The 27493-nt window shown below is 41.3% G+C and overlaps 2 protein-coding genes across 4 annotated transcripts in view; one reads left to right on the forward strand and one right to left on the reverse strand.

Moving 5' to 3' along the window:
* The first annotated feature begins 5818 nt into the window (after positions 1–5818).
* Positions 5819–27353, forward strand: gcnt7 (glucosaminyl (N-acetyl) transferase family member 7). 3 transcript variants are annotated; one of them, XM_080729136.1, is made up of 5 exons: positions 5819–5836; positions 20879–21125; positions 22572–23313; positions 24002–24097; positions 24668–27353. In XM_080729136.1, exons 2-5 carry the CDS (start codon positions 20922–20924, stop codon positions 24955–24957), a joined length of 1332 nt encoding a protein of 443 aa, XP_080585262.1. In that variant the 5' UTR covers positions 5819–5836; positions 20879–20921; the 3' UTR covers positions 24958–27353. The 3 variants fall into 3 exon arrangements, with proteins under 3 accessions (XP_080585262.1, XP_080585261.1, XP_080585263.1); XM_080729135.1 differs by lacking the exon at positions 5819–5836 and adding an exon at positions 15194–16048; XM_080729137.1 differs by lacking the exon at positions 5819–5836 and adding an exon at positions 16538–16569.
* The window catches only part of rtf2 (replication termination factor 2), a 29400-nt gene continuing 8950 nt past the window's right edge, over positions 7044–27493 (reverse strand). Inside the window, exons 6-9 of the mRNA XM_080729139.1 lie at positions 13585–13698; positions 11445–11496; positions 9280–9357; positions 7044–8542 (exon numbers count right to left, since the gene is read on the reverse strand). Of these exons, the coding sequence (XP_080585265.1) occupies positions 8370–8542; positions 9280–9357; positions 11445–11496; positions 13585–13698 (417 nt within the window). The 3' untranslated portion in view covers positions 7044–8369. The remainder of the gene's footprint in view (positions 8543–9279; positions 9358–11444; positions 11497–13584; positions 13699–27493) is intronic.

Consider the following 27493-nt stretch of genomic DNA (forward strand, 5'->3'; position numbering starts at 1 on the left):
ATGGAGATCTCTGTATCTGTCTGTGCCTCCGACTGTGTTGCAGACACAGTGCTGGTTCCCCCTTTAATGCAAACCCCATTATACCTGTTGTCATAGGACCTGTTTTGACCATCCGTTTGCCTGTGTCCATTTATGCCCATATATGGAGATATCTGTATCTGTCTTTTTGCGTCCATTTATGCCCATATATGGAGATCTTTGACCATCTGTTTGCCTGTGTCCATTTATGCTCATATATATATGGAGATCACTGTATCTGTTTGTCTGTGTCCCTTTATGCCCATTATGGAGATCTCTGTATCTGTCTGTGCCTCCGACTGTGTTGCAGACACAGTGAGTGCTGGTTCCCCCTTTAATGCAAACCCCATTATACCTGTTGTCATAGGACCTGTTTTGACCATCTGTTTGCCTGTGTCCATTTATGCCCATATATGGAGATATCTGTATCTGTCTTTTTGCGTCCATTTTATGCCCATATATGGAGATCTATGCAGACATAGGCGATTCTAGCCTCTTCCAGCAGGGGGTGCACGACCTCTATTACCTCGCACGCGAAAAAAATTGCGGATATTAGCGGTTTTGTAATGTTGTTTTAGCGGATTTCTGCAGTTAATTTTGTACCCAAATGTAACACAATATAAACAAAAAAAAGTGTAAAACAGGTGCTTCTTTTTCTAGACACCATATGTCTATCTATAGGATTTATTTACTTATTTTGCAGACAGAGGCAGCACAGCCAGGACATATAAAGCCAAACATCAAGTTAATCATCATTCATCAAGCAATCAAGCAGTCATTTACAGTGTCAAATAAGCATTTCACAAAAACAAATAGTAGACACATCCTTATTACACAATGAACTGCAGCCTCTGGGTTTTGGCACTTGCAAACCTTTCAATTATTTTCTGCACTTTAATTTCGTGTATTTTCTCAATCTGTAAAATGCCTATATCTGACACTCTTTTATCAGTCATGGTTGTCCGTAAATACGTTTTTAGTTGTCTCAAAGTAGAGAAGCTGCGCTCAGCTGAAGCACTCGTAACTGGTATGGTGAGGTACAGTGTGTAGACGTGTTTTAATGTACCAAATGAATCAGAATTATGCATTCCCTTCTCTTGAAAAAAAGCAAGTTTCTTTTCAAACAGTGTCGTGTCCTCCATTTCTTTTTTTTTGCGCACATTCTCTTCAATATAACGAAACAGTTGAAAAAAGGGAACATAATAGACTATGCACTTGGAGGGAGTACAACAGCATTGTGTAAACAGAGATGTGTCTTTATGTACCTGTCCTCCTGAAAGCTTGCTCGGCGTTCTCAGAACCAAAGGCCCGACATGGAAAGCAGAACGCCCGGTCATGGCGCACGCTATACTCCAGCCAGGCAAAATCTTTAAACCACTCCTTTCTGAATTTGCGTTGTTTTTCGCCAGCGGCCTTTAATGGACATTCTACATCTTCTGGCTGATATGGACCCAAAGCCGAAAACTGCTTGGCTTTATCCGGGCCATGGCAAGGGTCTCTTTCATGAACAAAGTTGGCTTCATTTGGCTCCTCTGGGTCTGGGCCTGGGGTAACAACAGTTGAGTCTGGAGTGGGGCTTGCTTGCTGTGGAGGAACCGGGGCCTCGGTCTCCGGCAACGGCGAGCCTTCCACAGTGATGTCGGTGGCTGGATCACTGCTGCTGCAAGCTCCGTCCACCTCCTCTGGTTCACGTTCATTAGCATTACTGTCAGTGTCGAGTGAACTACTATACTTGCCCCTCCACCTCTCTTTTTGCGCACATTTTACAAATCACGATCACTGTTTTATTTAATAATTATAAAATAAAGTTACATTACAAAAAAAAAAAAAAAAAAAATGGCCGCCTGGCGGCCAGGGGGTGCACGTGCACCCTAGGACACCCCTTAAAATCGCCTATGTATGCAGACGCAGTGCCGGTTCCAGAAAACCCTGATGTCATGTCAGACATCAGAATCCGAACCTTTCGTGCTGGTTCCAGAAAATCGCGTATCGGATCGGGTCGAGGCCGGGCACTGCACTACCTGCTGCGGCGGGGAACGCGCGTGCCGAATTTGAAATAGGGAATGAATGCCCCACCCTTTAATGCAAACCCCATTATACCTGTTGTCATAAGAGCCGTTTTGACCTGTTTGCCTGTGTCCTTTTATGCCCATATAGGAACATCAGAATACGTAACCATGGCATTTTTTGTTGACTCATGTGGCGTACGTGATCTCAGAGCCTTTTATGATGTGATGTCACAATGAGTCAGCGCTTGCGCCGATTTCCTCCGGAACAGCCTGATGTCAACAATCAGCTCCGCATAAGGAGATTCCGAACGTTTTGCGGCGGTTTCGGAAAACCGCGAGTCGGGTCGGGTCGAGGCCCGGCACTGCACTGCGCGCGGCGGCGGGGAACGCGCGTGCCGAATCTGAAGCCGGTGGGACGAACGGTTCTCGAGATACGCAGATTACAAACAGACAGACACGCAGACAGAGACTTCTCGCATTTATAGATAGATTAATTTATTAGGGAATACATTTTTCAATGGGGAGTCAATGGGGAATATTAATTCACAAATATTCTCCCATTCCAGTATTTTTCTCTTGGAAACGGTAAGGTCTGAAGTTACAACACTTGGAGCGGAGGTTCATCATAATTATGAAAATTTACGAAAAAATAATTACATCAGTCTGCCTCATGGTGGCGCTATAACAGCCCACTTTACGTTTTGGCCTATAACTTTTGAACCGTAGGTCGGAAAATTTAAAATTATTTTCCCCTGGATTCCTTGGGTCATGACGCATCTCCACATATAGGCCCCACCCATTTGCGTCTTTTTAGATTTTCCAGAATTTTGAATTTTTTTCAAAACAAACTTTTTGCTCCTTTTCCCTCACATTTTCTCCAAATGTCACCAAAATCGGTACACATGATCTCTGGATCTATGCGATAAACATATTCAAGCGACATTCTGATAGTCCATAGCATTCGTCCGCAATAGGCTTCCAAAGTTAGCGGGAGGGGCCCGTTTCACAAAAAAAGGCAAAAAATCACTATCGAAACGTAGCCTGGTTCCAGACCTGAATCGCTTGCCACACCCCTTTAAAATTTTGTTTTCGGCGATACAGGTCTGGGAGTGCTCTCATTGAAGCTGTTTTCCTCGTTTGGAAATCCGTCCGGCGAATCAGCGTCGCTTCAACTCGATGACGGCGGCAGCGTGGGTGGGGTTTTCCCAGAACTCATGTGCGGTCCAGTGCCAACGCCGGACTGCATATTCCCAAACATAAACATCGCGTCGCCCGCCGCGGTAACATGCGATCATATCGATCTCGCAATGAAACATCAGCAGCAGACATGTTTTGCTGTTTTTGATTACTTAGTTCGTAGCGCTCCTATTCTGCCTGTTTCTTTGGTTAGCAAGTAGCAAGCAACAGACTAGCCTAGCCACTAGCCAGCCACATAACAACCCTACGTCATTGCTACTGTTGTGATTGGTCACGTGGTGAACCAATCGCAAAAGACTGCCTCTTTGGCAACACCCATCCCAGAAACGGCTGCGGATGAAAGCACGTTCAGACTGAATAATGGAGTAAAACGAAATGTTAATTCAGGCTAAGTGTCAGGCAATATCGAAACATCCAGTCAACACCAAATTTGAATCACACGTTGAGAGTCGTCCATTCAACAAATCCTCAAAGGGATATCCACTTTGACCCACAAATGTGCAAAACGTAACCGTTTCATACCAAAACATCTTTTCTCAAAATCCTCCCAAAATGAAACACAAGCGATCTCGGGAGTGACTTGACAATGTAATTGGCTTGCAAGACTTGTGGGAGGAGCCTATTTCTTAAAAACAAGAAACCATCACGAATGCAGGATCCGATCAGCACCTTTTTGAACGGTATCCGTCCCGACGGCTCGGGGCCCGGCGTTTTCCTCGGGGTCCCGGCGGCACACCCCGTGACTCGTGTGCAGGCAGGGCGGGCAAACCACACTTGCAATTTCACAAATTGCTAATTTTCTAGTTCTATAACACTGCTGACTGCCATTATGTTTCACTCACATGGGAATCGCCAACTTCTGAATGTCAAGATGATCCAGTTTATTCAAACAAATCACGAATAATAAGTCTAAAAATGGCCATTCTAGTCAAACAGAGTCTGATATTGTTTAATGTTGGCTCACTGGAAACACTCTGCTACACCAGTGGGTCTCAAAGCCCCTTTTCGACTGCAGCTAGCACCACACCACACGACACCACACCGCACCACATAAAAATAACAACATTTTCCATTACACAAAATTATCCATATCGGTAAGAAACAAATTGACCCTTTTAACTGTGATTATAATACAATATAAATTTGTATTACAACTATCTTAATTATAATATGGTACACTGTAATGGATTATTACTGTGATTATGATACACTATAAAGTATTAAGGTATCACTATGATAATTATAATACATTATAATAGATTTTAATAGTTATAACATGGTTATAACACAATAGGATCTATTATCGTGTATTACAACTATATCCTGGTTATCATGTATTACAATTTACAACTATATCCTGGTGGTCTGAAAAGTCAGTGCCAGTCATTTTGAAGTGTTTGGCCCTGTTTGGGGTAGCTCAGACCTACTCTAGATTGGATACTTTTTAGTAGCCTACCGCGTTTAATACCGCTTTCACACCACTCTACCCAGTTCCTTGTGGTGGAAAAGTGGGCGGTGTGGAGTGGCGTGGTGTTGGGCAATGTCAGTGGAAAAGGAGCTTTGTGTGGGCTTTCCTGCTGGTTCCTTGAGGGGGTTCCAAATAGACTATTATTACAGGTCTGTAATTTTGAGAATTATAGAATTAATTCTGAAAAAGACGCACAAAACTATGTTTTTTCGTTTTGTGGGGCTGTTTTTAGCCCAAGGAATGTTTTTCATGCAAAACAAATGCTTGCAATGGATTCAGAATCATTAAGAACCCCTAGTTTGACCCCTCACATGCTACTTAAAGAAGATCTTTTGGGAGTCTTTTTTTCCTGTAGCCTAAGTGAAGGGACCCAAACTTGAACCCCCTGAATTTACCTCGATCCACTAAGAATATAATGGGAAACTTTTAACATGTTTTTTGGATGACCCTATAGGATCATAAACCACCTTGAACCATTGATTACTATTGCAATTTATTTTGGGTCAAACCTCAGATTGACTGGCCTATATGGGGGTCCTTGGAAAAAAGAGAGAAACGTCTGTGTTTAGTTAGTAGGCTATCATCGGTAAAAAACTAGCCAGCCGTGATCTGAGCTGTGGTGATTCTGTTGGACATTGCAAAGTAAACGCGCTTGGAGCATCAACACCACGGAATCCACTGAACAACAATGGGTGGCCCACGGCCTCCGACCTCCGTTTACACCAGGGACTACCAGCTGAGTCTCCGACAGATGCATAGCACCCCCACCCCCGCCGAGAGTTCTCTACACAGTTGTCCTGACATCCTCTTGTCCATGCAAAAAGGTGACCATCTTGTAAAACAAAGAGGAAAAAAACGTGGATCAAGAAGGGGGATTCGCATTTCGCAACCGGCTCAAGAGGAGAAGTAGCCGTTTCCCTAGTCTGCTCTAACTGGCGCGCTTTTCGGAATAAAATGGATTGACTCTACGCTTGCATTACATAGCATGACCAGGATTTTAAGAACACCAATCTGTTCTGTTTCACGGAGACATGGATTGGGGAGAACATGAACAACATCAGTTTCTTCTTGGAGGGATATTCACTCCTTCGACTTGATAGACCATAAGACGAGGAGTTAATGCACCAGGGCAACTAACTTTACGGTACGTGAAACTGACTGGTGTACTCGTTGTGAAATTGTGACTTTTATATAGACCACACTATTTGCCCTGTGACTTGAGTTTGGGCAAATCTCAGTAATTCTGCTAGAGGTGCCTGGCAGCTGCCTGGCTCAAACTTTGCGCACTAACAGCTGAGCGCATAGCTGCCAGTTACAACAAGGATGTTAACAAGTGTGTTGTCCACCCACCTGCCAAATCTGGAACAATATTAGCCCTGAAACATGACGGTCGTTGATAATCTGGTCGACCGCCATGTTTCAGGGCTAGAACAATATGTGACCTACCTGTCCTTTGATTGATTGATTGAAGACTTTATTAGGAGTTTGTATAGGAAAGTTTCATGACGGTACAGTTCACTGGTACAAGGTCTACTAAAAGGAGATCCTAGAAAAGACTAAGCTTATTTCCACAGGAAACCATTTAAGTATCTCATATAAGCCAAGGAAGGATACGATAGGCTATTCCTTCTAGACCAGTGCTTTGGAAAATGTGGAGGACGTCTTTGAAGACTTTATAAGAAGTTTGCATAGGAAAAGGTACATGTTCATGACGGTACAGTTCACTGGTACAAGGTCAACTAAAAGGAGATCCAAGAAAGCCTTACGGCTTGTTTACACATGAAACTTTTATTTATTTTTTAACTCATAACATTGAATGGCAGACAGAACACAGTAGCCTACTATGCAGAGGAAAAATATATAGTAGGCTACAAGGTATTTAGGCCTACAGTAGAAATGGGGGAGGTAAGGATAGGCTTTGTCTTTTACCAGTTTCGAGTATAGCAGTAGTCGCCTGTTTAAGACAGATTTCGACTGCAGCTTTAGCACCACACCACATAAGGGCTGGATTAACCATTGGGCCGGTAGGGCCGGTTGCAGACTCCAGTCATTGACACTCCTTAGTCCTTATCTATAGGTGGAGCGTGGAGGTCATTGCATCTTGCCTAACAATGTAATGTAGATGAGTGGCTTGTATTCTAATGCAAATCACTTTTGCACATGCGGGTGTAGCCTACTCCAGCTATCGGTAAGAAACTGTGATTATAATACAATATAAATTGTTAAAATTGATTACAACTATCATTATAAGACTCTATAGATTATAACGGATTAGAATAAAGTATTAATGTATAAAGGGTGACATGACAAAACCTAAAACGACTGAACACAACATGGCACTACTGCATCTGCTGTATACTTATTTTCTTTATTAGTCTTCCAAGTCACAAAAATAGATAATTCAAGGAAATGAAGCCAACCAAGTTTTAAGCTAAAAAAAAAAAAATCATCTTTATTTCTGTGTACTTTACTGATAAAAGGGGAGAAAATAAAATCACATATTATGTCCACTCAGACAAATAAAGCAACAGTTTTGAAGCCAGGTGTAGAAAACAAGATGAATATAAAACATTAACATAACCCACCCATGAACAACTAGCTCATGGAACTAGAAGAAATTGGACTTCAAAGTAAATATCTCTGCATCATTACAATGACGACATAAATCACAATAAATAAGATAAAACCCCTGGTATAGGCCTACTGCATGATGAGGGGGAAAGAATACAGAAATCTAGATTATGCATTACCTTTTGGAGGTCATAGAGAATTTGTACCAACTTTACTAGTAACCACAAGTCATGCAATTATAGAACATGTTTCAGAATTCTTTCCCCCCTTCACATTATGATTCACAATGATGTGATCTTAGTTCTCACAAAGTAATCAAGGAAAGCTTTTCCAGTATGGGCATTGCAGGAGAAGCAATGTTTACTGATGTTTTTTTTAGGACAATTGGAGGCCACTCACCATGAAGCCTTGCACCTGGCAGAAATTTAAATGAGGCCAAAGTAGCCTACAGAAAAGGTTTGAGTTGAGGACCAATGGTCTGAACTCTGAAGTAGCCCTTAAGCCTGGATGAACATGTAAATGAGCCAGTAAAAAAAGAAAAAGAAAAGCCTCCAAAGATAACTGCCCAAGTTGGAACTTTTAAGGACAACTTATGCAAGACCTGCTGTAATACACAAGGCCTCCACTAGGGTGCAATAGAGCAACAGTTTGGGCCAAGACATGTATAGGTTCATAGCCAAATCCCAAATCACCTGTTGCACTGTAGCATTATTCTCAATACGCATCTTATTGACATCACAGAGGTCCAAGGGAATATGTGTGTTCAGTATTAGTGAACAAAACACATAGATAAGCTTGGGGATTTAAATACTAGGGCCTGTGGGGATGATTAGGAGGTTGTGTGTGTGTGTGTGTGTGTGTGTGTGTGTGTGCGTGCGTGCGTGCGTGTGTCAGAGTGACAGAGAGAGAGAGAACGAGAGGTAAGGGGAGAGAGATGGAGAATGCATGGCTATTAGAACTGAGGACTGGGAGCTTTAGTCTAAGATTGCTCTGAAATGTGTAACACAAATGTGAGTCAATTGAGTAATATCAAATGCGTAATCTCTCACTCTAACATATTGCCACCTTGTGAATAAGTGGTCTTTGTTTGCCCGGATCCATAATTCTTAAAAGTGGTACGGGGTGTGGGTCACCCAGTTGGAGGTCTGGTCTTTGGTGCGCTTGGCAGAACTATGGCTGGTGAACAGGGACTTGAAGACCTCTGATTTCTCTTCCATGGTCTGGACAGACCTCTTGCTGCCAGGGGTAAGCTTGGACGAGCCAGAGGGTCCAGCTACAGCTAGGAAGGAGCATGAAAGAAATAGTAACCATCATACGTTTTATCACATGAACCCCAGCATCACTATTCTGGATAGGTTATAGAAAACTAACATTCTAAAAAAAAAATAGGCGATCACAATGTTGATGTGTTGTGAGCTTATTTTTGGTGAAGACATTTGGTATAGTGTGAAAAAAGGAGAGGACCACTGGGGGACCCCGGTCAACTTAAGTATAAGGTTTAAGTGGTTCATTATTAGTAGTAGCACACATTCAATAAATAAAACATTTGTATGAAAAACTGCATCAATCACATTATGCAGTCACTGATGCTATGGGACAATGGTAGAGTACAAAGCCCAACATATAGGATGATTAGCTGGGCTTTCTGTTATTCATATCTATCCCAAGAGCTTTGCCTATAAACTAAGACAAGGGCTAAATTAATCTCAAATCGACTTCCATTTGTTTGGCTGTCGCTGTTAACAGTCTCAAAGGGCCCACATATGAAGGAAACAAACAACGCCCCTTTGTCCTTAGACCCTCAATCGGAAGGCAAAATATAAACAAGACAATATACTCTGATAATGATTTGCAGTAACTAGACTGGGAGGTTTGTTACATAAAATCATAACAAAAGAGGATATTTCTCAATTTGTCACTGACTGTACTTCGCCAATATCTTCTTCATATCACCCATCATAAGCCTATAAAACCAACTAGTGACGTATGTATCAGGATATAGACGTGTGAGCATACCCGACTGGCTGCATTCACCACCACCATTTTGTGCAGAGCTTGTCCCTGCCACGTCCACTTGTGGAGAGCCTGCATCATCTGTGGGGGAAAGGCAAATACAATTAATAAAACACAAAAGAATTGGCATATAGGAAGGTACATTTGAATGCGGATCTGCTCATGTAAACATGGAACCCAACCTCTTTTCATTGCAGTGAAAGTGTGCAGAAGGTGATGTGTAGAAAAAAAGAAAAGAAAACTGTTTAAAGCCAGTTTGAACATAAAAAGAATCAAAATATCTTAAAATAGAATTAGAAGCCAAGGTCAAACAGAAGCATTTGGGGTAGGATGTGTACTTGGCCTTTTTATTGTTTCATTGAGACTTGTGATGACGTTCTGGATGGTACAAATAAACATTGTATCCTTCTTAGCCAACGCCTTGTTGGAGTGTGAGGGGAGAGCATTGTGCCTTATGCAGCACTGCTGGACCCAACAGGAAGCCACCCCAACGTAATGCAAAGACAGTCCTGGTGTAACACTGTGCCGTGGTCTGGTATACACACACCAAGTTAGACTTGAAAAGTACACCAGGGGTCTTCAACGTTTTCAGGGCAAGGACCCCTTAGTTGAGAGAGAGAGATGAAGCAAGGACCCCCAGAACCTTTTAATAGATTCCATAGTTTCATTGTTTGACAGCAGAATCATCAGTGTATTTTGGAATCATGTCAATTTGTGTTATCAGATATTTACCCACTTGAACCATCAACACTTAATAAACTTGACCTTTCACTCTGTACTTAGTCTGCTCTTTTTCCCCTATGCACGAGGCTCTTTGACGAAAATAGCCGATCTACAAGCTGGTGAGCTTGTAGATCAGCTATTTTTGGCTTCAGTTCTCATAATATGGACAATAGGATTCAAGTGGTTAATATAAAAAAGGAGAAAAAGTTTCTATCACACAAAGATTTGGAGGACACCCTGTAGTAACTCTGAGAACCCCCTAGGGGTCCCGGACCCCCTGTTGAAGACCCCTGCAGTACACAGTACTACACACCCACCATATCTTTAACTGCCATCTTTATTGTCAATATGCTGCCTTTGGTAGAAAGTGTCAATAACCACATATCCTGGCCTGGGCATGTCATGATAATATAGGCAATATAGGCATAGGTGTGAACTGTAAACTTTATCGTGGAATATATAGTCCATTGCTGCTGGCTGCCAAGGATTCTATAATATATTTTAGGGCTAGGCTATTTTCTCTGGAGGTAAGTCATCATTTCCTCCTCTCGCTCCCTCCTCTGACAGTCTCTTCCAGAGAAATCACTGACTCACCAGCCAGTGGCATCATGCAGTTCAGCAAAAGCCAAGGTATTGCAACATGACTGGTGTCTTGCACGTGCGAAGGCACGCATGCAAGACACCGTTCATGTTGGCAATCCTTAGCAACAGGCATGATGAATTTATTTTATGAAGTACATTTTATTATTTTACCCTGCAGCCAAAGTATGGTAGCTGCCAATGCTGCCATACCTTGCCACTGACGCCTCTGCAGTCAGGCTCTGGCTGCGCTACGGGACCCATTCAATATGCGAAAACAGCCAATAATATTTGGGAACGTAATTACAACGCATGTCTCATTAAAAACAATATATATTTTATAGTTGAAGGGCATATAGGCCTACACAGCACATGACACTATAGCATTTTGTGTGAATTCATGTCATTGTCATGTAAACACAGACAAAACGAGCCAACACGAGGTGTAAACGGCAAACGCGACGTGTTTTTGGTAACGGATCTTTTTATCTATCTACATACTTGAAAGAAAAATGCTCATCTACTTCCTAATGAAATAATGCTAGAAACAATAATTGGCAGGCTGCATGAGGGTGACTACTTAGTATACTGTGATGTAAGCAACGCTGCTGAAGCTAATCAAACTGATTTGATTTGATATTATGTTATTTTTATGTCGCTATGGACCATGTGTCCTTAATAAAGTTTGATTGTTTGAATGTTGTGGCAAAGCCTGCTTGTTTTGAACTAACACAATTGCAAATTAAAGTTCAATTATGTTCCTCATCTGAGGTCAAGCTTGGAATGGACCACATCACCTACTGGATTACTGGGTATTCAACAGATCAATCATGTCACTCAGGCATCACATACCGTCCAGTACCCACCTTTTGACTCTGGTTTTGATGCACTCTCAGCAACCTTGCTCTTTTTTGATTTCTGAAGGAAAAAATACATTACAATACAATAAAATACAAAACAAGTCACAAATAAGATAGAATTATCATTTAACCTAAAACACAACACGCACATTGTGGTTTTGATATAGTCTAACTGACAAAAAGAAAAACCCTCTCACCATCTTGTGGCAAACCCACATAACACAATGTTCTCACCTTCTGACAATACCAAGATACATTATAACTACATTAGATGGATAAATATCAGTTGTTACAGTACAGCATTTGACCTAGAACTAGAGCTGTCAAAATTGGCCAAAAATGACATTTGAATATTCCCTTTAAAACCCCCCGGGGATTCGGAGCATTCAGAACATTCGGAGCTGTATGGTTTTGATTGATACAAGTCCGGGCTGGGACGTGTCGCACCGACAGGGATTGCCAAATGGAGAATTTAACGGGGTCTGTTTTGGAAAATCCAATCGCTGTTGTTTCCTGATGCTAAACACGCTTGTCTCTCTGTCAGCGTCTCGCGGACAGATGCATGCATGGATGTTACACAGATATTGGTGTCGGGTAGAGCCTTCAGAAATGTGTGACTGCATCGCCTATATAGTTGCATGGTTGTTACACAGACATCGGCGTCCGGGGCTTTGGCTTTTGGTGTATCGCGCGGGTTGATTTTCTTAATTTTTATTTGTATCGGTTATTTGTATCGGTCACCAATCTCACCAGTCACCATTAACCATTAGTGCTTACCGATAACCAAATTCTGAAAGGTTAAACGGTAACTGTTGGCGATCTCTATGCTGTGATGGAAGTTGGAACAACCACAACATGAAACAGGCAATTATAATCAAAACAAAGGATTATGTTTTGGTTGGTTGGTTTACAACGTATTGGATCAGTGGCGCATTGTGGACTTGTAGATCAGCTCACTTTTGCAGCGGCGGGTGGAGACCTCTGCCTCGCGAGACCAGGCGCCTTTTAACGTTTAACTCGCAAGACGTGCGGCAGATTTGTTTTAATTAAATATTAATTAAATCGAAGCTTAATTTTTTACTGTCTTATATTCTTTTATTGTTGACATTGGAAGGAATGTTCGAATATAGAATATTCTTTCACAGCTCTACCTAGAACAGGATTGTCCAATTATTTTTCAAAAGGGGGCCACATTAGAAAATATGGGCAGAATACATCTCCTGACATAATGTACCTTCGAACCATAACAAAGTCTCATACTGTACATATGCATCGCATTTAAACAATTTTATTTAACTATCATCATCAATATTTAATAGTAATGGTCTTTTGTCAGGCGTGTGTTCTGAACAAAACAGCCTGATTTCACAATACCAAATGTAACCAGACGTGCAAGGTAAAACACAAATAACAACTTTCTTTAACCCCTTCAGAATGAGACAAAAGGGAACAAGGAATTCTGACAAATTATAATCTGGGAAAATATTCTAGTTTGACGGTGCTGGTGGACCGTTTATAATACAATTTAGCAATGAAGCCGCGGGCCACATAAAATTTGTCCTCAGGCTGCATTTGGCCCGCAGGCCGCAGTTTGGACACCCCTGTAGGACCTAGAACAGGGGTGGGCAACTTTGATGATGGCGAGGGCCACTATATTTCCACCGTCGCTCCAGAGGGCCACATTGCATATTGTTACGTCCTACTTTGTCATTCTAGTATCTCATACAAAAGAAGCAAACGCATCGCGCTGCGATGCGTTTTGAGCTTGTAGATCGGCTATTTTTGCTTCTTTTGAATTGGAATCCTGAATTATTTTTGGTTGTTTTTGAATTGGAATCCTGAAATGTAACATTTTTATCTAATTTCAAATGCATTTAGTTATATACTCATGTTAACTTTATGAACCTAAATACAAATACATTGGACATAAAAAAATACATTTTAATACTCCTATACTAGTCATTAAGCTACTAATACTGACTGACGGAATTAAAGCAGGTCATGTTTGGAATTGTAACAGCTGAAATCAATAATATATCAGTATTCCGGTATTAACCTGTGGGCCGCATTAAGTGAAGGTGGGGGCCGCATGTGGCCCCCGGGCCGCCAGTTGCCCATGTATGACCTAGAACAAAAGAGAACCAACCTTGGCTTGTTTTGCCTTGGCCCTCTTCTCCTCCATGCTCTCCCTCAGCTTGTCCACGTCCTCCTTGGTGCCGTTGATCACCACAATATCTTGTTCTTGGAATGGGTCGCCACACTGAACCCAAAGACACAATGAACATGAAAAGATATTGAGTTATTATTAGCATACACAATGATAAAGAGCAGCAAAGTTTAATTTATAATGAATTGCAAAAAGGTTATTTAAAATAATAACACACAGACTCCTCACGTATTAGAAGGACAATATCAGTAACCACAACAAATTAATCCAATGTGGTTAAAATGTAGTCTGAAGCTACAATGGGTTTGTATAGGTAGGAGGCGGGGGTGTGTCTGGTAAAATTAATATTAATATCTGAATACTGAATCAAGCAACTTCAAACATTTCTGGGGGTGAAAAGGAACTTCCTCATCGCCTGAGGAACTTTTTTATGACTGGTAAACAAATTTGCTACGCATACATTGAATTTTATCTTGGCAGAGTCCACTTTTACATATTGACCTAATAAAATAAAAGCTGTCTGTTCAACACTCAATGCTAAATTAACCACTTAAACCCGACTTATATGGGCCCTATACTTAGTTGGCCGCATTCCCCATGGTCTACACAATAGCTCAAAACACTGAGCTTGTAGATCTGCTATATTTGCAAGTAAGCCTACAATTTAGTGAGGGCAATTACAGACAAAAAACTCTGTTCACTGACATGACTCATGACTAAAAAAAAACGTTTCCTAATTTGGTGTGGGGAGGGGTAGCCTCGCGTAGCCAGGCTTACTCATCTGCGAAGAGAAAAGCCTGGTTCAACTTCCGCCATGAGAATTTCAACGGAAGAGTACAACACAGGACGTAACTTCCGTTAAACACAGCACTTCCACCACTTCCGCTAGAACCAACCGGAAGTCATATTGTGGCCAGGGTGGGGGAGGGTTCACATTTCTGCAACAAACAGTGACATTTGTAGCATTTGTGGCAAATTTAGATGTGCCGTTTAGATGTGCGATTCAAATTGGGGGTAGATTTGAATGGACGCTGCTTTCATGAGGTCCATGAGTTTTTGTAAACAGGCTCCTCCCACAAACTTTGGAAGCCATTTGTAGCTGGAAGTGAATCTAACAAATCTGAATGACTCATTTTTATCACGATAATGTGTACCGGTTTGTGTGCGCTTTGGACATATTCTTTAGGACAAAAAACTTTTTAAAGGCAACTCACGGCATGGCCTATAAGGGTTAAAAGTTTTTTTACTGCCCGTTAGTTCTACAGCAAGGCTGATTTGAAACATTTGGGTCAGAGATTCGTTCAAAGAGATTGTGAGTGCAAAGTGTAAAATCGATCAGTCTAGCGGTGCCACAGATTAGCTGCTCACAGACAAACAAACTAACTAACTAACAAACTAACAAACAAACGTAAGGATAGGGGTGAAAACAATGTCTGGCCTCAAAGCACTCAGTGACCAGCAGGGGAATGATTGTGTATGTGTATTATATAGTGCAAGCTCAGTGGGAGTGACCTGGACCCTGGCCGTGTGCTCTGTTAACACAAGAGAGCTAATCTCAGTAGCTGACCAGGCAGCAAACAAACTCAGAGCGCTGCTCCAAACTCAGTCACACTGCTGTTGCTGCTCCCAACAACTACGACAAAAACTGGATTGGGCAGCTAAGCGTTTATTTCACTCATCAGCTGTGCAACAAGCCAGTAAACCATTCAACCGGCATTTTGATGTGGCACTGAACCAGCCATCTGAGAGGCGACAAGAGGGCGACATGGATGGGGAGATACAACGTGTGGATACTTCAAACTATGCTCCACTAACTTGGCTGGGGCTCTGCAAGGACTGATCATTCTGAAACATCTGAAAAGTCGAGTGGAAGTGGTGAAGTTGCAATGAAACGATGCAAGACAGAAAGTTAAGCAAAGGTGTGAAAACACAAAGTGACAAAATAGCAAAACAACAAAGGGGAGGAGACAGGAAAGAACTACTGGAGTGAGAGGAGGCGATTCTGTGTGTGTGGACGTGCCGGTAACCAGGCAGGCCCCTGTCTCAAGGGGATGGAGGAGAGACTCGCTCAGCAATGTAACAAGACCGCATAACACACACAGAAACACGCACACACACGCAGAGACTTACTTCCTCCGTCACAGGCTCAAGCATTGAGAATAAAGACCCTTGGGCCACTCGTTGCCTGAGACGACGGCAGCAAAACATCTCTGGATACTCAGATCTACACAAAGCGCATGTCTTTTATCAATGCTCCCGCTGCTGCGGCTGCTGTTGCTGATTACAGTGAAGAAGATGCCTTCCACCGATGTGACTCCTGTTCTTTGTCTGTCGCCAGATGGAGTCTTGTAACACTCCTTGGATTAATGTTCTTATTTACACTATGAGGACAGGGGCTAATGTTTAACATCTTCTAAGGACTACGGGTTCAACTGAAATCAAGGTAACTGACTAACTGTGCCTCCACTTTGGAAACTGTGTGTGTGTGTGTGTGTGTGTGTGTGTGTGTGTGTGTGTGTGTGTGTGTGTGTGTGTGTGTGTGTGTGTGTGTGTGTGCGCGCGCGCAAAGTTAATACAATTCAATTCAAAGGAGCTTTGATACATTTTATAAACGTTAGAAGTAGTAGATACATAAGGAAGGTCTGGGTGTCTGTCCTGTCCTGTCACTCTGGGTAAAAATCCAGAAATGGTTATACTTCTCAAAACAATAATCCTGGTTGTCTTTTATCAGCATTGAAACAATGGCTAAAAATGTTCCTTTGACAGCAAATACATCTATCATTAACCAGACATCTAGAATCAATAGCCGGCAGCTCAATGATTTCTAGGAATTAAAAGGCTGTCTTTCCTTTACTCCTTACTAGCATCCAGTCAGAGAAGACAGAATGGCTGTTTTCTTATTGTGGGGGCCCCACAATACAATTCTATCCTTATCTTCAAGGGTAGAAATGATAGCCTAACATGGTGAGGAAAGAACACAAGGCATTGTAGACACACCCACTCACAGTGCAACCAACCGTACCCTAGGCAACCCTAGGTAACCCTGGGGGTTTCTGCTCTGTATGTCACTATGCCCTGTGTGCGCTTGTTGTGGGATTTCATCAGAAAGCGAAATAATTTCCAGGCAGCTACAAATGTTTCTTGTCTCTGCCAGGCCAAAGGCGTGGCCGAGACTATGATTTCACCCCTGTCCGTCCTCCCAAACCATTCGACGCAGAACATCAGCCTCAAATCTTTCACAGATTTTGTCCAAATGTCACGCAAATCGGTACACATTATCTCTTTAGTTGTGTGTTCAATACAGTTGTCAGATTTGTCATATTTCACCCTGATGGCTACCTTAATTGTACAATTAATAGTTACCACTGAGAAATAGAAGCAGATTTCTCTGATGATTAGAATTATCCTCGGAGACACCCGAAGCATCAAATGTTCCAACACACCTACGCTATTCCCCAATTAAGATTATGTAACTAAGCATAATTTGATTTACATTATTTTGTACAATCTAATGTTCATCATTTTATTTCTTGAAATAGCCTATTCCTTTCTCATAATGTAATCAAAACCCTGTAGCCTTTAATCAAATCGTTTGGACAAGATACTGTATAATATTGCTCTGTTCTGAATTTGTAATTGACTTGAGTCTATCAATCAAATCGTTCGGACAAAATACTGTATAATATTGCTCTGTTCTGAATTTGTATTGACTTGAGTCTCATAATAATGTCATGTTTTAGATTATTATGAGTCAGAGTCGAACAGGGGCCTCGTGCTCACAACAAATAAACTGGCTGAGCTAACAGCCAGTTTATTTGTTGTGAGCATTCCAGACAATGTAAAGCCTAGTTCAGACTTTTGAGACAAGACGAGTTGAAACCTGCAATCCCTTGCAAGAGAGGTTAAACTGGACAGACAGTGACATTCCACATCAATACGACTAAAGTGCCATTCACACTGAGCAGTGAGCACTACAACTAGATCTATAAAAGTATAGTTTTAAGTCAAGTTGATGGCAGTGTTCACTGTTCACACAGACTATAAAAAAATACAATGGTGAACGATAAAGTTATAGTTATCTTTATAGTTATAATTATTTATTATGTATTTATTATTTAATAGCATCCTACTTCCTTGCTGCACAAACTCCCAACAACTGACTACAAGCAACCGTTGCTATATATGTGTATATATATGTGTTTTTATTTATGTATCGGTTCCCTAAACACTATATTACGATTAAAGTGTGTCAATCAGGCATGTAAACCTATTAGGGGCGAAGGTTGAGAAGGATTCGTGAAGGAAAGACAGACATGCTCGGGAAGTCTGAGTGTCTGTCCTGTCACTCTGGCTACACTGTTACATTATCACAGACTGCATTATCACAGAAAGTCTTTGTGTACACATCAGTTTTGCATTTGCAACTTCACTTTTTTTGCATTGTTTATTTCTTCATAGGAGAAAATGCACTTTGTATGACCTTTAAGTGTTAAACTCGAGTCAATATATTTATATTATCTTACTTGGTGCACGGTCTACAATAACAGAATACCAGCAGAATCTAATCTATACGTGTTTCTTTCAGCATCATATGTTGTTTGGTATGCAGTGTACCCGACTCCGCCAGATGGTGGCTTATTGAGTTCTGGTATTGGCAGTTATTTTCTTGAAAGCATCCCATAGCAGAGGGAAAACATACAATTGAGATCCTCAATTTCAACCTTCAATTTCAGCTCCAGCTGCACTTAATCACTGCATCCACATGCTCCAATAATGAATCATTTTCCCCAAAAACGATTCTGAAAGTTGATGATTCACACGCATCACACTTTCGCTTTGAGAAGGCACAGGTTATGATGTCTATGACAGTTATGCAGTGTAGGAAACATGCTCCTATTATTCCTCATTTTCTTTTTTCTTTCCTTTTTACTTGTTAATAATTAAATTTGTCTGGGTGGGTGTGACTGCACACACACATGCTGTCAATTAATCGATGCAGTCAGTCATCCATCTGCTCTAGCTTGTAACATAAATGTCGATGAGCCTTACTATAAAACCTTTGACAAAAAATAAATAACATTATAAAAGAAAACCTGTATGGGTCTGTTGGACCCTACTGATGATGCAAGTCCCAGGTAAAAGTTGGGACCAGTCACCAGCGTGTTTCTACTATTCATATTACTGCATGGGGAATAAAGATAACAAGGCTTGGGAGGCCACACACACACACACACGAGCCTGATGAAGGGTTTGGAGGGCGTTCCAAGTGTGCTGAACTGTAGTCATTCAAGCAGGCTGATAGATAGTCACTTCCTTTTCTTTTTTTCCAACTAATGTATAAAACCTGTTAGTAACAGAGAAGACCATACCATCTTGCTGGCTTGGATTATTGCAATACCTTAGGTCTTGCCTTTCAGGCTGCTCCTGAAGCATCAAGACATACTCTCACACACACACACACACACACACACACACACACACACACACACACACACACACACACACACACACACACACACACACACACACACACACACACACACACACACACACACACACACACACACACACACACACACACACACACACACACAGATAAGACTTGTCTTAAAACACCAAGCTTGGGAACCTTTTGAATGTGTGTGAGTATGCTAAATATCACTAAAGCAAGCACACTAAGCAAATTAAACAACAATAAACAATAAAGAGCAGGTAAAAACTAAAGAGACCGCACCATAACAAATGACACACCAGTGACTAACCAACAGATTGTTAATGATTGTTTCGCTGGAACTACCTGGTATATGAATGCATTTTGCACAGTGGACAGACAAGCAAACAAAAAGAATACTGGGATTGCATCCAGTTACAGTAACCTAAATAGTTCTACAGTACAAACTGAGTAATATCTGTCGCTGGTCTGTATAAGAGTATATCTGAAGCAATTGAAATACGATTCATTTGCAACTTAAAACTATAAATTAAGCATTTAAAACTAGATATACAACATAAATGATGTTTCTGTGTAAAAAACATTTTTTAACCATTTTGGAACAGGACTCATTGGCAGCCAAATTGGCTGGTGGATTTAGAAAGATGTTTTACTGGCCAAAGAATATGGCTTTTAGAATATTGCTGTGTGTTAGTATACTCTTGTATGCTATTTTCAATATCATACATATAAGTAATATTTAGAGGATCAGAACAAGGCACCCCTGCAACCTCATGAGAACTGAAAAAAATCAAACCCATGTTTGAAGTAAGCGGTGGATGTGAGCAGTTCATTTAGAAGTTAAGTTTCCTAACTAATCAGTGTGCGTGTGTGTGAGAGAGAGAGTGTCTGAGTGTGAGTGCCTGGCCTGCTCAACAGCGCGGTGGTATTGCAGCTCGCTACAAAGTAACATACTGTATGCGTGTGTGTGTGTGTGTGTGTGTGTGTGTGTGTGTGTGTGTGTGTGCCTGGCCTGCTCTAGAGCACCACTTGGTCACCCAGGCCAGCCACTGGTCACCAGCGGTATTACCATGCTACAAATGCCATGCAACAAAAATGTTACTAACAAACTAACATACCTATACACACAGTCACGCTAAGGAGACGGTGTGACCACCGCTCAAAAAAGGTAACAAGTTACAAAATCAAACCCCCATTGGATGGTCCAGCTTGATGATCTACCCTTCCAAATGTATAAGCCTATCAGAGTAAAGCAGTTATAATCTAATGACATGATCTAGTAGCAAACTGCACTTCAATTTACACACACTTCAATTAACACTGTCAGCTGCTCACCCCAAATATGAAACTGCTGAATAACATGCATGGATAATTTTATACCACGTACTGATAAAAGTACCACAGTTACACAGGCTACCAACGGGGATAATTTTATACCACGTACTGATAAAAGTACCAGTTACACAGGCTACCAACGGGGATAATTTTATACCACGTACTGATAAAAGTACCACAGTTACACAGGCTACCAACGGTATATTCGAACCATAGAATGATTACCATATTAAAATCATGAGAACAACCTGGCCAGATTGTATGATGACAGTATATTTGCACTGCAAGGCTGCAGCCTATACCTCCATGCCTATTGTTGCACTTCAAAAAGGAGTTGATCTACAAGCTAGTTCCTCTCTGTCTAATCTTGGTGGATACACATTTAGTTTCCTGTTAGTAACTACCTAGAAATAACTACCGGTAGACATAATTGACAGTGACGATTTCCTTTGTTGTCCTAATGGCTGCCCTTTGTCTTTAATGCAGGAATCTGGGGCTGTGCTGCCTGTACAGAGGGAGCTGGATTATTATGCTCCAACTGGAAGGGGCCAAGTGCAGCTTTTTGTTGTGCCTTGGGATCAGCATTGTGATCTGCTCGGCCATCTACCTGAGGGCGAAGGTACAGATGGAGCCCCAGCCCCTAGTGTCCGGATGCAAGCCCTTTGCCGCTAAATGTAGTACTTTTCTGTCCAGGCCCGAGGAAGGACTAGAATGGAAAAGGCGTGATTGCCAGGTATGTTTCTTTTTTAGTAACTTTGTTTTGGTGGTACAGTAGACGAACCAGATTTGTCACGACCCTTATCATCAATAAGAATATACTGTCGATAATATTATCAACAGTATATTTTGATACCATATTGTGGTTTATTCCAGGGTTTACAAACATAACCATCAAACAACATATTACAGCCCCATAATATAGCAAATGCAGTTAGTATTTCTTTCACATTCACTTTGTGGTACAGAGTGTGGTGTGGTGAAGAGAAAGCATTATCGAGATGTACAAATGTATGTAGGTCATAGGAAGCAGAGACGTTACAATAAAAAGACTGTCTGTGAGGCCACATAAAGGGAATTAAATGGAACTAGCTAAAAATTTGAAAAAGGGTTCTCCATAACTGCTGAAAAAGCAGCTGTCCATCCAAGGATATCACCCATGAATGGAGTTGCTATTTGTAAAATATATATATGTAAAATATTGTCTATATACATACAGTCATGAATACACCTGCTGACGCCTGTCAGCATTGAGAAAATTTCTTTTATGGGAGTAAAAGTGTGCGGCCTTTCTGTGGTGAGTTTGCATGTTCTCCCCGTGTCTCCTTGGGCATAGGCCCTCACACAAAAACATGCAGTAGTCCTGGTTTCTATACTACCTCCCCCTAGCCAGCCGGGTGCTCCCCAATGTCCCCTGGCGCGGCAGGGGGAGAGCGGAAACCAGGACTACAGGTTAGGTAGTCACCGGGTGAGAAAAAAAATGGGTTGCAAAAACCGTGGGATAAAAAAACATAAAAATAAAAAAAAGTGTGCGGCCCATTCACTTACTATACACTATACTATAAAGGAAAGATATACCCCCAAAATCAGCTTTAATAGCATGTGAGGGGTCAAACTAGGGGTTATTAATGTTTCTGAATCTATTGCAAGCATTTGTTTGGTATGAAAAACATTCAGTGGTTTCATGAACGTATACATATAGACAACACTTTAGGCCAATAAAAAAAACTATATACCAAATGTCATACCTATGCCATAAAAGCCAAGTTGGCAGCCGGACTAATAGGTTTGACAATCACTCATGCTCATTCATCTCTCAAGTCTACTCCCTTAGCTCAGCCTAATACGACTAGTCCGGTTACGTCACAGGTGCAGGGACAACAGCATGCAGAAGAGAATTGACACTGAAAGGGTGACTGACATTTCGATGCTACTGCATCTCCCTCAGAGTCATGAGTTAACTCTTATGCACCTGCACCTATGACATTATGTTTGGTGGTGGAGCTATTCATGTATTGGAGGCTTCAGAGAAGCCAACCTACTGACTGAGTGGATTATATTAGAAGCCAGCTCCCAGCTAAAATATTCTACTGTAGTGGTTTAGATACTGTACTTAGGAGAAATGGGAGATGTTCAAATAAAGTGATGACAACTAACAATAAATATATTTTCTCTCCACCAGGTAGAAAGCTATATCGTCAACCCTTATCTAAACTGCTCACGTTTGACCAAAGTTCTCCACTTCATAACAAGACCTCTGAGTCACGAGGAGGAGAGCTACCCTTTAGCCTTCATCTTGACCATCCACAAGGAGTTAAAGCTTTTCGTGCGTCTGCTGCGGGCCGTCTATGCTCCACAGAACATCTACTGCATCCATGTGGACGCCAAGGCTCCCTGGAGGTACCGGGAGGCCATACAAAGGCTGGTCGGCTGCCTCCCAAACATCTTCCTCTCCAGCCGCAGCGAGACAGTTACGTATGCCGGCTTCTCGCGCCTCCAGGCAGATGTGAACTGCATGAGGGACCTGGTGAGGTCCAAGGTGGCATGGAGGAAAGTGGTGAACATGTGTGGACAGGACTTCCCTGTCAAGAGCAACCTAGAGCTGGTGCGTTACATGCAGAGTAAGGAATGGAGGGACAGGAACATGACCCCGGGGATCAAGCAGCCAGCGGCCATGGGATACAGGACAGAGCTCCAGCACAGGGAGGTCGTGGGCTCATATGTGCGCCCGAGAGGGAGGGGAAGGAAGAAGCGCCCCGCTCCCCACGGCCTCAAAGTGTATTTCGGCACAGCATACTATGCCCTCACAAGAGACTTTGTAAACTTTGTCCTCAAGAGCCGTGTGGCCCGGGACTTGTTGGAGTGGTCCAGAGACACCTTCAGTCCAGACGAACACTACTGGGTAACACTCAACCGCATCAAAGGTAGATCGAAAGCTCATTACTTGTGTTTAACTAAGGACCAATTATTTCCCTCGTCTGATTTATACTTTGGCGTAACGAGGGTGTCTTGTTCTGGGATGCAAGGTGTTGTGAGTTGTAGATCTGCCATTTTTGGTACACAACACCTTTGGACAATTGACCATAAATTAGGCATCACACACCCCAGACAAATACAGTAAACCATGAGAGGAGTCATACCTATTCTGATGATTATATATAGAATTGAATTACAGACAAGCACATTAGTTCTAACATTAGTATAACATAGGATTGCAGCCTTTGTATTTACTTACTGGCTCAATTTCACCTACAAAGTCATGTTTAACCCTAACCTTAACATCTTTGTTAAGTGCTACCATTTTCTCTTTCATATAGACATACATCCTCCCAAAACCTAGTCATGCTATCATCTGATACAGTTCCCAACAGTTAAAAATAGGATAAAGCAATTGGACACCTGAAACATTATCTAAGAAAACAGGACTTTGACTTTTCCATTTGCTGTCTTAAACTAATCAATCAGAGTTTCATCTGGATATACCAGGGACTATTTTCACTGGTTTAGACTTGTGGTTAGGTTTGTGCTATTGCATTATTAATGGTGGTATTCAAATGACTATTATTAATGCACTTGAACTGATAATGGAATTGTTTGGTTATTTTGCAATAGAAGCTCCAGGAAGCCACATAGATGGAGGCTGGGCTGGGGAAATCCGGTCCATCAAATGGAAGGATCAAGAGGGAACGGCACACAATGGCTGCAAAGGTACAGTCTGCTGTAATCACACTGGATATAGGATACTTTTTAGTTTTTCATGCTTGAATGCAGAGTGCAACAGTTAGTAGGATGTAAGATAATTTAACAACTTTTAACTAATTCTCCCGCATTTTAATTTGAGACTTTATAAGGAACCATGGAATAATTGAATAGATGTTGGATAAACCCTGCATGGATCATTGTCCAATTGAGTCATGGACGTTTGAATTTTAATAATAAATAAAGTTTTTGTCACGAAAAGCATTAAAACGGAATGATAATTTACCTTTGACAAGAAATATATGTGTTCGATTACCTATCTACTCAATCTAATGTCTTTCTTGAAAATGAATCAGACTCGAATTTACACAAAATGAGATACTGTAGTGTAGATAGATAAGATAAGAGAATTGACACATTCTATTATGTACTTGTTGCGTCTGTTAAAACTGTATAGTATGCCGGACAAGTCTGCAAGAAAGTTAGCACCAAGTTAAGAAATAATTAAACCGAGATGCATCCTCTTCTTTGTTTTTGTTGTAATTTTCTAGTCAAAACTGTGTCTTATCAATTCCGCAGGGCGTTATGTAAGAGACATCTGCATCTATGGTCTGGAAGACCTACCCTGGATCATTGACAAAAACAGCATGTTCGCCAACAAGTTCGAGAGCACTAGCTTCCCCGAGGCACTGGACTGCCTGGAGCAATGGCACAGAGACAAGCAGCTAAGGCAGGCCACTGTGCCCATAGAGCCATCATGGCTGCTGGCCACACAAGTCAATTCCAACACCAGCAGCAGCAGCAGCAGCAGCAGCAGCAGCAGCAGCAGCAGCAGCAGCTACTACAACAGCAGCAGTGCTGGACCATGAAGTAGCTGCCCATTTCCTGAATGAAATATAGACTATATTGTACTGTATGTATGTATGTGTATGTAACCATCTCTATACACATACAGGTTCCATTAAGTTGCACCTTCTCTGACAGCTGATCAAATTGAGGATAATGTGAACGGGACTCGAACCCACGACACACTGTCAGGCATTAGAGCCTCGCCTGGACCCTGGGCGCCCCTCCACTTCTTTTACTAATTGGAGGTTGGAATATTTGGTTTCCTGCAATCATTTCTCACGTCTCAGACTTGATAACTGTTTAAGTCAAGGTTCTGTGGGCATCTTTGAGGTTTTGAAAAACGCAGAGCTGCAAGGCTGCATTAGTACAATTTGTCTTTTTGAAAAGCTTCTGGACTATTTATTTAATTCTAGTATATTCAGTAGGTTTCCCAGGGTATTTGCTGCTTAAACAGCTAGTTATGGTTATTTCCACAACGTGGCAGAGCCACAAGACAATGTGAAATGCTGCTTTGTGATGATCAATCCTACTTGATTAAAGGAATGAATATTGCTAGGCTAAATGAGTCACAGTGTTGATTCAAGATCTAATGTAAGGCTTAAGCATACATAATAGAATCCAGCTGAATACCAACCAGAACTACATTTACAAATGTTAACAAGAATAGAAATGGCACGCTGCCACTGAAGAAGGGACGACAATCTTAACATTTACATTCCTGGGAAATCTAAGTGAGCTGCTGATAAAGTGAGAGAGAGTTGTTACTGACATACATGTCTAGTTTGACCTGAAATACTCTGTGGTATAAATAGGCAGAGTAACACTGTGGGCATGGACGCAGGGGTGATGACACCTATAATCACACACGAACACAAATACATAGAACGTGGGCACAAATACACACACAAAAAGGAAAATACAAATACAGTACCCCCACACATACACAACTCCTGACACAGGCAACTTCACGGTCCGCTTGTCTACATTCGAATTTTCTCAAGAGTCACAAATGCTGCAGTACACTGGTGTACTTTGCCAGCAGAAAGCTAATAATGTTATCTCTATGTCCGCTAGGATTCTTCCTGGTTTTGAGCGGTTAAATCAACTGAATGAAAGATTCTGAGAAGCCATGGTAATTTACTGATAATTAGCAAATGACCAGAGCAGATGATGTCTGCTGATGAAGGAGAGTGAGATGTAATTCCTATACTGGTAATTTTTGTTCATTGAGCTAGCTAGTGTTCTTGCACAGATGCGATTTGTCTGCAGTTTTATCATACGATTGTTTTGTTGTTGCCACTCTAAGGTATTTTAGATATATACTGTAGATAATATATAGATATCAGGGTTTCCTGCAGCGCTTTATAGGCCAGGCGGGCTACCCGGCCTGAAATCTCTAGCACCCAACCAAGAGTCTGGTGAAAGTTATGCAAAATTCCTCCTAAACGTGCAAATCAAACTATACTTTTGCGTTTGTGTTTGTTTAAGCAACTTCTCCTCCTATGTTGAGGGCAAAAATAAGAATTTATCAAAATGAAGGGAATTAGTTTTATCGAATTCATTAATTAAAATTAAAAGAGTCCCCGCCTAGCCTACCATCTGGCCAAGCCTATTTCCTGCAGGAAACCCTGGATATAAATATAGATAAATAAATGAATAAATTATACGACTGAACAAACCTAGCAGGACATGAAGCAGGAACTATGATGAAGTCATAGGGTTTTTCTGTGACAGGAAAAAACTGAATTTTGGTGATTACAGAGGAAGTCTGACATTATTTCCTGACATTAATGAATAATAAGCTAGTCTGTTTCTCCTACCTCTCCTCAATAATAGTAAAATAGATAGAAGACACACACTGGAGCAGGATTTTACCTGTCCCATGAATTTGTCTTAATTCTCAGGTTCGTAACACTGATGAAAAAAGAATTTCCATGCTTGTCAATGTTGAGCTTAATGTGGGAAAAAAGTGATATGTTCTACTTTTACAAGGCAAACTATGTACCGTTAGCAAGGGAAAAGATGTGCATAACTTAAAACAGTAATGTGTGTGCATGCATACTATGGATCTACAAAGTTATTTATTCTTATACTAAATAGAAGATTTAATGGATCTATTTATGTGAATTTAAAATTATTATTGTGTGAGTTTTTGATGTTAGTGCTGAATGATTTTGAGGCTATTATGCTTAGTTTTTATTTGCACTATTGTGTTTCCCAAATTACAACATTAGAAACAATGTAAATGACCACATGAGCCGTTCACAGCTGTCACTCCCAAGAGCGTGTTCACACTTCCGACGTAAAAAAGACCGTAAAAGGACTTATGTGGGATGCTCCTTTTAGACAGGGTGTTTAAATGTACTTGTTCTTGGTCTTTTAACGTATTGACTATACTTGTTCTGTTCTCCACTTTTGTCTAATAAAATACTCAATCAAAACCTCCATCTGCTGTGGCACCCAATGTAGAGCACTGTTTCTTTGTTAACAGCTAACGGTATACTTAAAAGTTAATGTTTTACATGGAGATAATTATTGAAATATTAATAATATATT

This window comes from Nannobrachium achirus, assembly GCF_963921795.1.
Source record: "Nannobrachium achirus genome assembly, chromosome: 6".
Lineage (NCBI taxonomy): Eukaryota > Metazoa > Chordata > Actinopteri > Myctophiformes > Myctophidae > Nannobrachium > Nannobrachium achirus.